This window comes from Rhinatrema bivittatum, chromosome 9, assembly GCF_901001135.1.
Source record: "Rhinatrema bivittatum chromosome 9, aRhiBiv1.1, whole genome shotgun sequence".
Lineage (NCBI taxonomy): Eukaryota > Metazoa > Chordata > Amphibia > Gymnophiona > Rhinatrematidae > Rhinatrema > Rhinatrema bivittatum.
This window is the reverse complement of record NC_042623.1, coordinates 123,200,584-123,217,241: the sequence shown is the minus strand read 5'-3', so window position 1 is coordinate 123,217,241 and position 16,658 is coordinate 123,200,584. Positions and strand designations below refer to the sequence as shown.

Genomic DNA, 16,658 nt, shown 5'->3' with positions numbered 1-16,658 from the left:
CAAGATTGGTTTTCAGGATAATGAAAATATGTAAGTTAACCATAAAATCAGAACCATTATGGGCAAATACTTCTAAATATTCAGAGAGAACATCATGAAAACCATAGCTGCAAGCAACTCTAGAAGACTGCAATTTGATATAGCTGATCTAGGGCAATGGGCTATGTGCTGCAGTTATAATCACAGAAAGGCCCAACGTGTAGCATTAAAACAAGCACAGATAATGTATTCAACTGTTAAAATGACAGTCCTCATACAGTCCTCTGAATATCTAACACAAAATATAAAGCAGAGTTGCTTATCTGTAACAGGTGTTCTCACAGGACATATGGGTGACATAATCAGGACGGAGCCCAATCACATAACACTTTTGTCAAAGTTTCCAGAACTTTGACTGGCACCTACTGGGCATGCCCAGCATAGCACCAACCCTGCAGCCAACATGGGTCCCCCTTCAGTCTAGTCTTATAGTAAAGGTACATGCGAAAAATAAAATAATAAATCGTAAGCGAACCCAACTCAGCGGCGTGGCAGGTGGGTTTCGTGAGGACCAACATCTTGCTGTCCTGTGAGAACACCTGTTACAGGTAAGAAACTCTACTTTCTCACAGGACAAGCAGGATGGTAATCCTCACATATGGGTGAGTACCGAGCTGAGGATGCCCGAGCAATGCACCAAGTGTACCCAAAGACATGCAACAGGCACAAGAACTGGGGTGGAATTTGGTTGGGGGCATCTTGAACCCTACCGGGTTGGCAGAAGGATGTTGGTACCTCAGCTCGCAAATAAGTTGCGTAGCACAGACTGGCCAAAGATGGAATCTTGTCTGCCAGCCTTGTCTAAACAATAATGGGCTGCGAAGGTGTGGAGAGAGCTCCAGGTAGCAGCCTTACTGTCAGCAAGCGGCACAGAGCGTAGGTGCACTACTGATGTTGCCATGGCTCTGACAGAGTGTGCTTTAACACGGTCTTGAAGCGGAATGCCTGCCTGTTGGTAACAAAAGGAAATACAGTCCACCAACCAGGAGGAGAGAGTCTGCTTACCCACAAGTTTGCCCAATTTGATGGGATCAAAGGAAACAAACAATTGGGTGCCTTTCCTGTGGGCAGCTGTACGGTCTAGATAAAATGCTAGAGCACGTTTACAGTCAAGGGTATGCAGAGTCAAGGGAATGGGAAAGAAAGTGAGTAGTATAATGGATTGATGGATATGAAACTGATACACCTTAGATAAAAACTTAGGGTGAGTGAGGAGTACTACCTTATCATGCAGAAGTTTAGTGTAAGGCGGGTAGGTAACGAAGGCCTGTAACTCACTAAACTCTGCGAGCAGATGTGATCGCCAAAAGAAAAATCACTTTCCAGGTGAGATAGCAGAGATCATAGGATTGGAGAGGCTCAAAAGGCGGTTTCATGAGCCTTCCCAAAACCATGTTGAGGTCCCAAGAAAGGACCGGAGGGCACAGTGGAGGCTTAAGGTGAAGCAAGCCCTTCAAAAAGCGTGTGACAAGGGGTTGTACTGAAATGGGTACATCTCCCACACCTTTATGGAAGGCGGCTACCGCACTGACATGTACCCTGATAGACGAAGTTTTGAGGCCTGACTGACAGGTGCCAGAGATAGTCAAGAAACTTCGGTGTGGGACAAGTGAAGGGATCGATGGACATGGAAGTACACCATCCTGTAAGCCTGTTCCATTTATAATAAGACTGCCTCGCTGAAGGCTTTCGTGAAGCTACTAGGACACGGGAAACTGTCTCTGAAAGGTTAAGAGGTTGAAGTATTAACTTTTCAACATCCAGGCATTCAGGGAGAGGGCCTGGAGGTTGGGATGATGAAGGCAGCCATTGTTCTGAGTGATCAGAAGCGGGTCCTTCCCTAGAGGAATATGCCAGTGTACCCATAGGTCATGGAGAATTGGAAACCAGACCTGGCGTGGCCAATGAGGGGCTATGAGAATCATTAGACCCCTGTCCCTTCGCAATTCACAAGAGTCTTTGAAATGAGTGGAAGTGGAGGGTATGCATAAAGGAGACCGCTGGCCCACGAGAGGGAGAAAGCATCTCTGGGCTGCCGGTGTTGGCTGCGAGTGAGAAAGCAGAGGTTCCCTACTTTGCGGTTGTGAATTGACGCAAAGAGGTCTATGTGAGGGTAACACCAACGTTGGAATATTGAGTCCGCTACAGTGGGGGTTGAGGGACCACTCGTGCGGTTGAAAAGGGCGACTCAGCTTGTCCGCCAACATGTTGTCCACTCCCAGCAAATAGGTGGCCCTGAGGTACATCGAGTGGGAAAGGGTCTCTGCCCATATCTGTGCAGCTTCCTGACACAGGCAATAGGAGCCCGTTCCCCCTTGCTTGTTGATGTACCACATGGCCACCTGGTTGTCTGTTTGAATCTGGATGACCTGGTTGGAGAGGTGATCCTGAAAAGCCCTGAGAGCATATCTGATTGCACGAAGCTCCAGGAAATATATTTGGTGTTTGGCTTCCTCTGGAGACCAGATGCCCTGAGTTTGCAAGTTTCCAACATGTGTTCCCAAGCCAAGGTTGAAGGCATCTGTTGTCAAGGTTATTTGAGGTTCTGGAATCTGAAATGGGAGGCCTTGTACCAGATTGGATTGGTTTGCCCACCAAGCTAGCGATAGATGGGGTTGTTTGGCGATGTGGATTATAGAGGACATTGGCTGAGAAGACTGAGTCCACTGCGATCTTAGAGTCCACTGCATTACTCTCATGGCGAGGCAAGCCATGGGAGTGACATGCACTGTGGAGGCCATATGACCCAATAATATCAGGAAATGATGTGCAGTTGAAAGTTGTCGAGACTGCAGTCGAAAAGCCAGAGAAGCGAGAGTGAGAGCTCGATCCTGAGGTAGGAAAGCTTTCACTCTTAGAGTGTCCAAGTCGGCCCCTATGAACGATAGAATTTGTGAAGGAACTAGCTTGGACTTTTGATAGTTTATGAGAAAACCCAAGGAAGACAGGGAGTGCAAAGTGAGGCGAAGAGATGTCAGCGCTCTTTGCCGAGAGGTAGCCCTGATCAACCAATCATCCAGATAGGGGTAGAAGTGGACACTGACTCCTGAGGTAGGCTGCTACCACCATGAGGCACTTGGTGAAGATGCGTGGGGCAGATGCTAGGCCGAAAGGTAACACTCGATATTGGAAGTGTTTTGGGCCTACTAGGAATCGCAGGAATCTGCGATGTGACAGAGTAATTGAAATGTGCATGTAGGCATCCTGAAGGTCTAGAGAGCAGAGCCAGTCTCCCCTTTGAAGAAGGAGAAGTAGAGAACCCAAGGTCACCATCTTGAACTTTTCTCTTTGTAGGTTTGTTCCAAGTGCGAAGATCCAATATTGGGCACACCCCACCTGACGTTTTTGGTATCAGGAAATACCTGGAATAGAACCCTTGTTCTGAGAGGGGCACTGGTTCTATTGCTCGGGACTGGAGGAGGAGGGAGTCCTCCTGCTCCAAGAGTGGTGAATGATCGGATGTTCCCCACGACAGCCGAGGCGGGGAATCCGGTAAGATAGAGAGAAAGTTGAGGTGGTAACCTTTGGACACTACTGCAAGTACCCACTGATCTGTGGTGACTGTGTGCCATAGGCTGGAGAAGTGGCACAACCGGCCGCTGACCGGAATGGTCAGAAGTGGAAGCTGGGTACTGCTCTCTAGAAAGGAGTCAAAAACCTGCCACTGGACCTGGTTGAGTGGCTAGCTGTGACTTCTGCCCTCTAGGCTGCCTAGGTTGGCCTTTTTGGTAAGGCTTAGGAGGCAGACTCCTGGATGCTGGGGGGATAGTATCTCCTCTGCCGGTAGAATTGTCTTAGAATCCCTCTTAAAAGATCTTTTGGACGAAGAAGAGGGATTAGAAGGCAGTAAGGAGAGCTGGCACAGAGTCTCTTGGTGGTCCTTGAGCTGCGCCACTGCTTCCTGAATCTTTTCACCGAAAAGATTATCCCTCGCACAGGGTAAATCAGCCAATCTGTCTTGTACCTCTGGTCTGAGGTCTGAAGATTTCAGCCAGGCCCATCTCCTTGCACTGATACCGGCTGCGGACACCCTGGAAGCGGCGTCAAAGATGTCATACGCTGATCATACTTCATGCTTGCCAGCATCTAAACCCTTTTGTGCTAGGGCATGAAGTTGGTCCTGGAACTGCAGAGGTAAGGCCTCAGCTGTTACAGTCCCGGGCCGTGACCCAGTACCTCCACCTACCTCAGGCCGGCCCGGGCTGCTGAACCGCCTTGGGCCTCTGCCAAGGCGCTCCCTCTGCGAGGGACACCGCCGATCCGAAGCGCTTGGCCCCGCTCCCCTAGGCACGCGCGCACGAGTTCCTGATTTAAAGAGGCCAGCACGGGAAGACTGAGTACAGCCCTTGGATAACAGACGCTGCAAGGATATTTAAACCCTGCAGCTTGGACCAGACGTCGCCTTGCAACAAGGTTCACTCTCTGAGAGCTACTAGTTGCTATCTTCGTCTTCTGGCTTTCGACCCTGGCTTCTGTCTTCGGCTTGGACTACTGGCTTTGGATTCCGGCATCTGATTACTAGCCTCTTGACCTCAGCTCGTCCACGGCTTTTGATTCCAGCTTCACTCCATTGGTTCCTAACTCCTGCCTTCGTCCAGGAGGTCCTCCTAAGTCCAAGCGGCTCGGGTCCTCACGGGCTCCTCCTGGGGGGATCTCGGGCTTCCAGTGGTTAAGATTCCTCCGGTCTCCTGCTCTGTGCCGCCTCCCGGCTTCGACAACCACAGTGGGCCTCCCCACGGTGATTCTTCATCTGTCTCAGCCAGCTCAAGGGTCCACGAATCTAACATCAGCAAAGTCTTGAATCTTCATAAACAAGGCCCTATTATATTGGGTCATGGAGAGTTGGTAGGTTGCAATGCGAGAGATGAGCATTGATCCATGGAATACCAGTCTTCCAAATGCATCCAGGAACTTCTGATCTTTCCCTGGGGGAATGGATGAATGAGGTTTGGAGCATCTGGCCCTCTTCTGGGCTGACTCTACAACCATTGAGTGATGATCCAACTGAGTTCTTTGGAAGCCAGGGGCTGACTGAACTAAGTAGGTGGCATCTGCTTTTCGGTTAACAGGTGCTACCGAGCCAGGGTACTCCCAGTTTCTCTTCAAAAGGTCCAAAAGGATATCTTGAATAGAGATGGACATGATTTCCTTTGGAGCATCGAGAAATTGTAGAAGCTCTAGCATCTAGTGTCTAGAGTCCTCTTCTGTCTGAAGCTGGAATGGGACTGTTTCAGACATCTCCTTTACAAAATTAATAAAGGACAGGTCCTCTGGAGGAGAATGCTTCCTTTCATCAGGAAGGGAGGGCTGGGAAGGTAGATCAGAATCTTGGGACGAATCGTCGGTCCAAGGATTATAAGGGTCATCACCAGCTCCCAAATGTTCTTCAGAAGGAAGTAACAGGGTTATTCCTGAAGGCCCTGGCCTGGGCATCGATGGTCCTGAAGGAGGAATCAAAGGCATCGATGGCGGTATGGCTGGCATAGAGGGAGGCATCGAAGGCACCTATGGAATTTGTGACGATGGATGTGTCAGTGGCGGCACTCCCTATAGTGGAATGAAGAGCTGTGTTTCTTCATCTTCCTCCGATGACAAGGGAATTGGTGAGGAAGGAGTCTGGTCCCTCGGTTCCCTCTGATCCACCGGTGGAAGAGCACCAATTAACTTGTCCATTCTAGCCAATAGCGGTGCCAGTGCCATGGGCATTGGATCGGTGACCGGAGGAGGAACAGGTATCGATGAAAGTTGGAAGCCCTGGAGTGCTTTGCCAATGGCCTATTGGATCATTTGATCCAATTCCTCACAGAAACCTGGGGCATGAATACCCGGTTCCGGAGTGATAGGTAGCACTGGCATAGCCGGAGGGTCCACCAGTGAAGGAGGAATTGTGGATTCCGGCATCTGTCCAGGTGGGGAACGCCTCGGTGATCCAGAGACAGAAGAGGCAAAGTCTTTTCTGTACGGGCTTCTTTGTCGGAGGCTCAGACGATGTCTATGGTTTAGCGGTATCGATGGGCTAAGCTTTACGATGATGGTGTTGATGTTTTTCTCGATGGCCCCCCCCCCAGTGTTTTTCCAGAGGAGGAACAGAGGAGGTCAACACCTGCAGTGGACTCCCGGTGCTGGCATGACGTAGATGGCACTGGTTATGACGCCGGCGAAGCTATTGATGGAGTCAGGGTTTTTGGCCGAAAGAGAAAACCCATCTTATCGAGTTGAGCCTTGCGACCTTTTGGTGTCATGTGAGCATATTTAGTGCAAGTAGGACATAGTGGCCGGACCCTAAGCACATTACAGAGACCATGTGAGGGTCAGTGATGGACATTGTTTTAGTGCAGTTGGGGCATGGACGGAAACCAGACGCCATGGCTTCGACAAAATTTAGTCGCGGTGCGGTGGAGGGCCGGTAGGCCATGAGGGAAAAACTTGACGGAAATCGACCACAAACGGGCAAAAAAAACAACTTACCGTTCGACCGTGGACCAAAGAAATCGATAAGGGGACCCTTGTGGGGTAAAAGTTTTTGAAATTTTTAAACAAAGCTCCGTGAGGAAAATTCCTGTCAGGAATCTCTGAAGAGCTCCTTAACCCGCGTGAGGGTCAAGCCAGCAGGGGGACCCCTGCTGGCTGCAGGGTTGGTGCTATGCTGGGCATGCCCAGTAGGTGCCAGTCTAAGTTCTGGAAACTTTGACAAAAGTGCTCCGTGATTGGGCTCCATCCTGATGTCGTCATCCATATGTGAGGACTACCATCCTGCTTGTCCTGTGAGAAATACTAGTATGAAAACTTACCAATAAATAAAGCCTATCTGCAATAAATTTAACATTTAAATAATGCATGTTTATAAAATATCTCAGAGTTTATACCTTGGCCTTGCCATACTTTAGATGGTATCAATGAAATTATATCACATGCTGTAGACTGTTGCATCCATCTCCAAACCAGAAAATTTTCACCATCTATCATTTGAGCCTCTGCGCGAACTCGAGATTCATTTGCAGCAAGGAAATCAACCGCTCTATTCCATACCACCTTCATTTTTTTCCTACAAAAAATATTTACACAGAAAAACATGCCTTAGATTATTATGATCCAGACACTACCACTTTTTTTTCCCCTTCGGCCTTGGGGGTCTGGTCTTATATGATCTCAGAAACTAAGAAGGGTCAGGCATCGATAGCATATGGATACAATATCATCAAAAGGGAATCTAAGTTTATTAACCATGACCTGAGATCTCAAATCTTCGACAAAATTCTCCCAGAAACACTGGGTGTTTTCATTCAAAGCATTCTTTTCACAGTTGCATCCAGAGTTTCAGTAGCATTTTAGATGAAAGAAAATCAATTTTTTCTACTCTATATAGTAACAAGTAAGTGTTGGCAAATAAATAGAGATGAGCTTCGTTTTTCTGGGTTGGGTCTGGTTTCAGTTCGGGCGCTTCGTGGGAAAGCTTGTTTTCCCACGGATCGTTTTTCGGCAAAAGCGAAGCTGGAACCCGAACCCAGAAAAATGAATAAAAAAAATAATCCGAATTGGAAAAAAAACCCACCCCAACCCTTCAAATTTACTGTATTTCAACCCACCCACCATCCCGATCCCTCCCCAAGACTTACTAAAAGCCCTGGTGGTCCAGTGGGGTCCCGCAAGTGATCTCTCCCTCCGGGCTGTCGGGCCTGCTACGAATCAAAATGGTGCCGATTGCCCTTTGCCCTTACGATGTCAGGGGGCTACTGGTGCCATTGGTCAGCCCCTGTCACATGATAGGAGCAATGGACGGCCGGCGCCATCTTGTGCTCCTACCATGTGACAGGGGCCGACCAATGGCACCGGTAGCCCCTATGACATAGTAAGGGCAAAGGCTATTGGTGCCATTTTGATTCATAGCAGGCCCGACAGCACGGAGGAAGAGATCACTCGCAGGACCCCGCTGGACCATCAGGGCTTTTAGTAAGTCTTGGGGGGGGGGGTTCGGGATGGTGGGGGGTTGTAATACAGTAAATTTGAAGGGTTGGGGAGTTTTTATTTATTAATAAATGTGCCCCTCCCCCCGCATAAACCCAAAAAATAAATTTTCCCCGAAGTTTGGGAAAAATCCGTTTCGTGGTTCTCGTCCCCCGAACCACGACCAATTAGGCAATTTCGTTGAAATTTCCTAATTCGTGATAAATGGATGCACATTTCCACACAAACACCAAAATAGTCCATCCAGTATACCCAGCAAGGTGTTTAGATTTATAAGCGCCACATTTATAGATTCCCATGTACTCTTCAGAAGATGGGGTATGTCAAATTGTGCAATCTGGTCAGCAAAATCTCATTTGTAGAAAGAACTTTATTTGCTTCATAAGAAAACTCTATCCAACTTTGCAATGTATATGTTCCTATATGTTTATTGATTGTTAATATTTTAGTGCCTTTTGTGCCTAAACTGCTGTATATGCATTTAAAAGGATCTAATGGCTCTACCTCAAATTAAATACCAAGGACAAACTGGTTTAGTGGCTTGTTCAATGCCATGAAGTAGACAAAGGATTCAGTGTACTCCAGTGACTATGCTAGACAGAATACTGGAGAACAGCAACAGAAAAACATAGTAATTATACTTTGAAAAATGTTTGCTCATCAACATTAAAACTGGAAACTTTCCACTAATGTGCAGTTTGCAAATTGGAGAAATTACTTGCCTGTTAATTTCATTTTCCTTAGTGTAGACAGATGGACTCAGGACCAATGGGTATTAGGGGTGTGCATTCGTTTTTGCCGTATTGGCGATCCGCAACATATCTTGTAATATTCGTTATATACGTGGGGAGGCGAAACGCATCGTGACTCCCCACATATTTTAACTTAATAATCCGTTTAATTCGGTGCGCCCTGCAGCACACGCTTTTCTTTGCCCTCATTAGCTACTAGCTAGCTATGATTTTCACAAAATGGCAGCGCCCATGCCCTACATTCCGGTATCCATGCCGACCTGTCGGACAGGTCGGCATGGATACCGGAATGCAGCATATCCGCGCTGAAATTTTGTGAAATGCACTGAATGCAGCCAATCGCGCTGTCATTCAGTGCTCTGTCAATTTTACTGATGAGCCAGCAATATATAAAGATCAGCACGAGGAGAGCCACGCATTTTCTTTCCAGCGATGCTGTGGGGAGGTGGGCTTGGTTTAAGAGGAGGCTGCACAGAGATAGGCTAGTTAATAAAGTGAAAGAAAAAGCTAATTATGCTTTATTTTGCTGCAGTGCCAGTGCCAGCTAGACTTGTTACTTTCAAGCTGTTTATTTAGGTGATTGACAGACTCTGTGCCAGGGAGAGAAGCAGCTAGCACTCACCATTAGGGTGTTGTGGCTGGCTGGGAGAGATATAATTTTCATCCATTTTTCTGGAGTGATAAAAATTCCAGCTTTTTTAAACTGACTTTTTGTAATTCAAGTCACTTAGTCTCTCTGTGCACTGGGCTTCAATGGGTAGTAGTTAGTTTAACAGACTGAACGTTATTATTGGATGGGTCTTTGCGCTTACAAGCAAGCAGCATCTGTGTGCACACCACACACATTAGTGCACAGCCAGGCACCGTGATAGTGGGCAGTGGGTAGTTTTAACAGACTGAACCTTATTATTGGGTGGGTCTGTGCAGTCAAGTGCCCAGGAGTCTGGCACTTGACTTTTGTGCTTACAAGCAAATTTGCAGATGACACAAATAATTCAGAGTAGTTAAATCACAAGCAGACTGTGATACATTACAGGAGGACCTTGCAAGACTGGAAGATTGGGCATCCAAATGGCAGATGAAATTTAATGTGGACAAGTGCAAGGTGTTGCATATAGGGAAAAATAACCCTTGCTGTAGTTACATGATGTTAAGTTCCATATTAGGAGCTACCACTCAGGAAAAAGATCTAGGCATCATAGTGGATAATACTTTAAAATAGTCGGCTCAGTGTGCTGCAGCAGTCAAAAAAGCAAACAATGTTAGGAATTATTAGGAAGGGAATGGTTAATAAAACAGAAAATGTCATAATGCCTCTATATCGCTCCATGGTGAGACCACACCTTGAATACTGTGTACAATTCTGGTCGCCGCATCTCAAAAAAGATATAGTTGCGATGGAAAAGGTACAGAGAAGGGCAACCAAAATGATAAAGGGGATGGAAAAGCTCCCCTATGAAGAGATTAGGGCTGTTCAGCTTGGAGAAGAGACGGCTGAGGGGGGATATGATAGAGGTCTTTAAGATCATGAGAGGTCTTGAACGAGTAGATGTGACTCGGTTATTTACACTTTCGAATAATAGAAGGACTAGGGGGCATTTCATGAAGTTAGCAAGTAGCACATTTAAGGCTAATCGGAGAAAATTCTTTCACTCAACGCACAATAAAGCTCTGGAATTTGTTGCCAGAGGATGTGGTTAGTGCAGTTAGTGTAGCTGGGTTCAAAAAAGGTTTGGATAAGTTCTTGGAGGAGAAGTCCATTAACGGCTATTAATCAAGTTTACTTAGTGAATAGCCACTGCTATTAATTGCATCAGTAACATGGGATCTTCTTAGTGTTTGGATAATTGCCAGGTTCTTGTGGCCTGGTTTGGCCTCTGTTGGATACAGGATGCTGGGCTTGATGGACCCTTGGTCTGACCCAGCATGGCAATTTCTTATGTTCTTAAGCAGCGTCTGTGTGCACACCACACACATTAGTGCACAGCCAGGCATCGTGACAGTGGTAGGCACTACTCAGTGACATTAAATCCATAATGTCAGGGAAAGCTAGATGTAGTCGAGTGATTGGGACTGGCAGAGGAGGCACTTCAAAAGACACTAGTGCAACACCACCAGTACAGTTAAAAAGGCACCTGTCGCAATCTAAACTCTTTGTAGGGGCTGGCAGCTCCATCCCGAAAAAAATGAAATCTGACCATGATGCATCTCCATCACCACCACATGTTTTTGGCCCTATAGTTTTGGGAGGTGAGGTAAGGGGAGGCAGAGTCATGCCAGACAAAATGTAGACATCCAAAAGCAGCAGGGGGACAGAAGTCTCGACTAACACTTAGCGTTGACAAGGTAGCGCAGTCACTGTTTGCTTCTCATTCAGATGAAGAATCTTGTGTGAGATTCTCAATAGAAATGGAAGAAGTAATAGGTGAAGAATCTTTGGGAGGATCAGTTAGTCCTGTCTTAGCCTCCACTTCAGTGCAGCAGGGGAGAGATGAAAGTGATGAGGAGGAGGAGGAAGAGCAGTCAGCACAGGCACAGAGGATGACTGAGGCCCCTGGCATTGCATCTCAGGGTGCACCCACTACCTCAACTCCAGTGGCAGCTTCCACCCCCCAAGGCTTTAGAGAGGGGAGGATCACGAAAGACATCTGCGATCTGGAGCCACTTTAAAGTAACAGAAGACCCGCGTTTTGCTCGGTGTAATTACTGTGCCAGGGATATTAGCAGAGGCAAGCAAATAGGACATCTAATTTTGGCATGAACCATCATATGAAGAGGCATCACCCAACAATATTACTGCCATCTGGAGATGGTGGCAGTATCAGTCGGAGGACCCCTTCCAAGCAGTTTGCAGTGGTTCAAGAGCAGCAGTCAGCCCAAGCCCCCATCCCCTTCTAGCAGTCAGGTGGCAGGCCAGCAACCCCCTGACATGTGGCAGAAGAGACATGTCAGCAACCCACCATGGAGGAAATGGGGTGGAGTGCGGTAACACTATTCCGGGGTAGGAGGAAGGCAGCCTCAAAAGTTGTAACCAGGACCATAGGGGAAATGATTGCCCTTGATGACCAGCCCTTGCAGTTAGTGGAGAACGTGGGTTTCAAATGTTTTCTGAAGGCCGTACTTCCAAATTACTAAGTCCCCTCCAGAACCACATTTAGTAGAAAGGTCATCCCCAGCCTGTACAAGCAGTGTCGTAGTCGCATGCAAGCACTGCTAGCTAAGGCAGAGGGGAGAATGCATTTCACCTGCAATATCTGGACCGCCATGAATGTTGCACACTCTTACCTCTCTCTGACAGCACACTGGTGGGACCTGGCTGAGGCAAGGGCAGCCAGCAGCTCTATTACTGAAGTAGTATCAGAGTGGAGGTGGGCTTTACTGCACACCCACCTGACGGACCAGGCCCATACCGCAGCCAATATTCTAGCATGCATCAGACAGATGCTGGAGGGCTGGCAACTACACCAGTGAGACAGGAAAACTCAGGCAGAGTTCTTTGTTACAGACAATGGTGCAAACATGGTTAAGGCAATAAACGACGGGCGCTTTAAGAACATCCGATGTTTTGAACACACTCTGCACCTGGTAGTGAAGTCAGCTCTGGGGTTGGATTCCAAAGACCAAGAGAATCAATACCTGCATAGGTTAATACAGAAGTGCAGGAACATAGCAGCGCACTTCCACAGAAGTGTGAAGGTGAGGCAGGTTCTCCGACAAAAGCAGACTGATATAGAGATGCCTCACAAGCGTCTCATTCAAGACATTGCCATCCGGTGGAATTCCACCTTTAGGATGCTGGAGAGGTTAGTGGAGCTGCAGACACCCCTTCATGAACTTTCTGGTACAATGGACATAGGTGTGCAGAATCCCCTAGGGCAGTGGTTCTCAACCCTGTCCTGGGGACCCCACAGCCAGTCGGGTTTTCAAGATATCCACAATGAATATGCATGAGAGAACATTTGCTTGCACTGCCTCCATAGCATGCAAATTTTTTCTCATGCATATTCATTGTGGATATCTTGAAAACCCGACTGGCTGTGGGGTCCCCAGGACAGGGTTGAGAACCACTGCCCTAGGGCATCATGACTGGTTAGTCATGAGTCAGCTGGTAAAAATCCTGCAGCCCTTCAAGGATGTCACGGAGGAGCTGAGTTCCAGAAGTGCCACCTTGGCTGATATCATCCCTATAGTTCATCTCCTGGATGAACATTTGGAGGCCTTTAAACAGGAAGAGGGAATGACAGTTGAGGTGCTGCATTGTCTGGACATTTTGCAGCAGCAGGTGAAAGATATTAATGCCTTTAACACAAGACCGCACATATATGCTCGCCACTGTCTGTGATCCCCGTATGAAAGGGAAACTCACCCTACAGTATGATTGTCTCATATTGGTGAAGGACCTGCTATTAGCAAAAGTCCGTGAACAGGAGCGCCATAGGCAGAGACAGATTAGGCTTGAAGCAGAGGTGGAAACAGTGGGCACTTCAGAGAGTTGTGCTGCTAGCCCAAGCTGGAGCAGCAATGCTGTGTCAGCGACAGATAGTGCCTCCTCCTCCACTTCAGAATGCCCAAGGCATGTTGCCCCTAAAAATTCATCTGTTGTGCGACAGGCGAGAGAGAAAGCAGCTGGCATAAGTGACTCTCAGCCCACCCAAGCAAAGGAGACACCAGCACAGCTGTCAGTGACATGGTACCTCTCAGAGCCGATAGAGAACATGCAGACAGATCCGCTAGCATATTGGGCACACAAGTCCACTGTCTGGCCACACCTAGCCAAAGTGGCACAGCGATATCTGTCATGTCCACCAACCAGTGTGCCCAGTGAACGTGTCTTTTCAATGACGGGGGATATCATGAGCCCTCACCACTCAAGGCTGGCACCAGAGTTGATGGAAATGCTAGTGTTTTTGAAAGTAAACCGGCCTTTGCTTGGGTTTCCAAATTTTCCCTGTGAATGGCAAGATGAATAAATGCAATTGAAAGCCTTGCAGCAGCTCCAACTGCCTACTATGCTCCAGATAATATAAGCACCTTAGCACATGTACCTGACCTCAAACACTGTGCCTGACCGTCCACTGTCCAGGTTTATGTTCCTACAAGGGTTCGACTTAGATTGTAAGCCTTCTGTGGATAGGGAAATACCGACCGTACCAGAGTGTAATAGACTATGAAGTGCTGGAAACGTTTGAAAATAGCAAGATAAATAAAGACAAAAAAACCTGCTGTGCCTGTCCATCCAGGGCTTGTGTCCCTAGGTGGATATGACTCTGTCCTCTATTGCTGTGCCCTTGATTAACAGCCCTTGCAGTTAGTGGAGCATGTGGGTGTCAAGCGTTTTCAAGGCCGTATGTTCCTAGGTGGGATTGACCTCTGCCCTCGACTGCTGTGCCTGTTCGTCCAGGCCTTATGTCCCTACAAGGGTTGGACCTCGATTGCTATGCCTGTTCGTCCAGGCCTTACATCCCTACAAGGGCTTGACCTCTAACGCTGTGCCTATCCGTCCACTGTCAAGGCCTTATGTCCCTACAAGAACCTGACCTCTAATGCTGTGCCTGTCTGTCCAGCTTGGAGCTAGCATATAGTTTTCATGACCTTCATAATATGGGCCATTTTCCCTAGATGTTTCTTAGTTGCCACATTAATGTATCTAGTGCTATAGAAAACTGATGGTAGTTGTACTCTAGTTCATCCTCTGTGTTCCCATTGTTTACAGAGGCACTGTAGGGTACAAAGTCAGCATAGGTTGATATTGTAGATTTGGACTTGGGTAGAAGTTTTCTTATTTCTGAGAGCTCTTCAAGTTCCTTTGTCATCAGCTGAAGTGCATAAGTACAGTCAGTAGCTTCTGGTTATTCACTAGACGCCAACGGAAACACCCCACTCTAGGGGCAAACCCATTCTAGGGATCCCTTTCCTGCACAAAGGAAAGGGAACTCTCTCCTGGGCCAGCCTGTCTTGCCCCTATCAAAACCACAGGGAACAGACTACCTCCGCTGGCCTGTCTTGCCCCATCAGCTTTCTGCCACTCTGCCTTGCTGCCATACACCGGACGACTCACTTAACTCCTTGTGGTGTTCTTGCCACTATCATGGTTCCTCAGTGTGTTGGTGCTAGTCTTTCTGCTTGCTATGTTCCCCCTTCATTGTGCTGTAGGATGTCAATGCCACTTGTCTTGCCGCTTTGCCTGTCATGCTGCCTTCAAGGTTTCATGCATCTGTTATCGGTGCTCTCTTTTGAAGCTGTGGTGTGTTTTTGACACTCTCGCTGCTCCTTTTTGTGCCTCTGTTAAAGCACTCTTGCCACTTCTGGTACCCCTTTGCACCTTTACAGTACCTTAGGCTATTCATGCCACTTTGCCACAGTCTAAGTACCTTGGAGCTCTTTTGTTGTTCTGAAGATTGTTCCCCAGAAGTTTCATCAAAATTGATAATAAAACCCCAATTCTGCAGCCAAAAATAGGCTGGAAATCCTTCCCCCATTGACTTTAATGGGAACCGGAAAACGAATTCACGTATTAACATATCGGGGTGCCATACATCCAAATGCAACGGAAATGACCCCTAATATGTATCACGAATGCAACAAACATTTTCCGGCTGCACATCCCTAATGGGTATAGTGTACTCCTGATAGCAGTTGGAGACAGATCAGATTTCAATCTGACGTCAGCCCTAGTACATATACCCCTGCAGGAAGTGTAGCTCTTCAGTATTCTCCTCGAAAAGCATTGTGGATATATGTGTGACTGAACAACTTGAACAACTTCACAACTTGAACTGGTTGAATTGGCTATAGCTGGAGACCGCCAGTGCCCTCAACCAGAAAACGTCGACACCCGGCAGGGTGGGTGTCCTAGATGAAAGAAAGCATGGCTTACCCTTGAGTCACTCGAGCATTCCAGAGTAATGGCAGCCATGGGTGGGATGCTGAGTCAATCTGTCTACACTAAGGAAAATGAAATTATCAGGTAAGTAATTTCTCCATTTCCTAGCGTGTAGCAGATGGACTCAGGACCAATGGGATGTATAAAAGCTACTCCCAGAACTGAGTGGGAGGCTGTCCGTGACCCACTTAGTACTGCTCTTGCGAATGCTGTGTCCTCCCAAGCCTGAACACCCAGGCAGTAAAACCTGGAGAAGGTGTGGATGGAGGACCATGTCGCCGCAAATCTTGGCAGGTGACATCATCTTGGTTTCTGCCCAGGACGCTGCCTGGGCTCTAGTAGAATGGGCCTTGACTTGTAGCGGCGGCGGCTTGCCAGCCTCTACATAGGCCACCTTGATGACTTCTTTGATCCAGCAGACTATGGTTGCTCGCAAGGCCGCTTGCCCTTGGCTCTTCCTGCTGTGAAGGACGAATAAGTGGTCCGTTTTCCCGCATGGGATCCGACATTTCCAAGTATCTGGACAGGAGTCTGCCAATGTTGAAGTGGCATAGACTTCGAGCCTCTTCTGAATTCTTATGTTCATCTGGTGATGGTAGCGAGATGGTTTGGTTGGTATGGAAGTGAGAAACCCGAACGACGGAACTGTGCGTAACTGGATGGTTCTCGGGGTGAGTCTGAGGAATGGCTCCTGACAAGACAGTGCTTGTAGCTCGGATATACGACAGGCTCGGCAAACTGCCAATAGGAAAGCTGTCTTCAATGTTAGTAGGCAGAGAGACAGGCCGCGAAGAGGTCTGAAAGAGGTTCCTGCTAAGAAATCCAGGACCAGTTTGAGGTTCCAAAGAGGTACCAGCCACTTTAGAGGTGGGGTGTCTGATGTGCTTGACTCCTTTTAGGAAGCATGAAACATCCAGTGTGGCCACCTGTACCTTGATGGAGTTGAGGGACAATCCCTTCTGTAGGCCATTCTGTAGGAATTCCAAGATCGCAGGAATTTTGACTGAGCGTGGTATGAT

At 47.7% G+C, this 16,658-nt stretch overlaps 1 protein-coding gene across 1 annotated transcript in view; it reads right to left on the bottom strand.

Moving 5' to 3' along the window:
- The window catches only part of LEMD3 (LEM domain containing 3), a 334,102-nt gene that overhangs the window by 138,023 nt on the left and 179,421 nt on the right, over positions 1-16,658 (bottom strand). Inside the window, exon 9 of the mRNA XM_029615649.1 lies at positions 6,906-7,084. Within this exon, the coding sequence (XP_029471509.1) occupies positions 6,906-7,084 (179 nt within the window). The remainder of the gene's footprint in view (positions 1-6,905; positions 7,085-16,658) is intronic.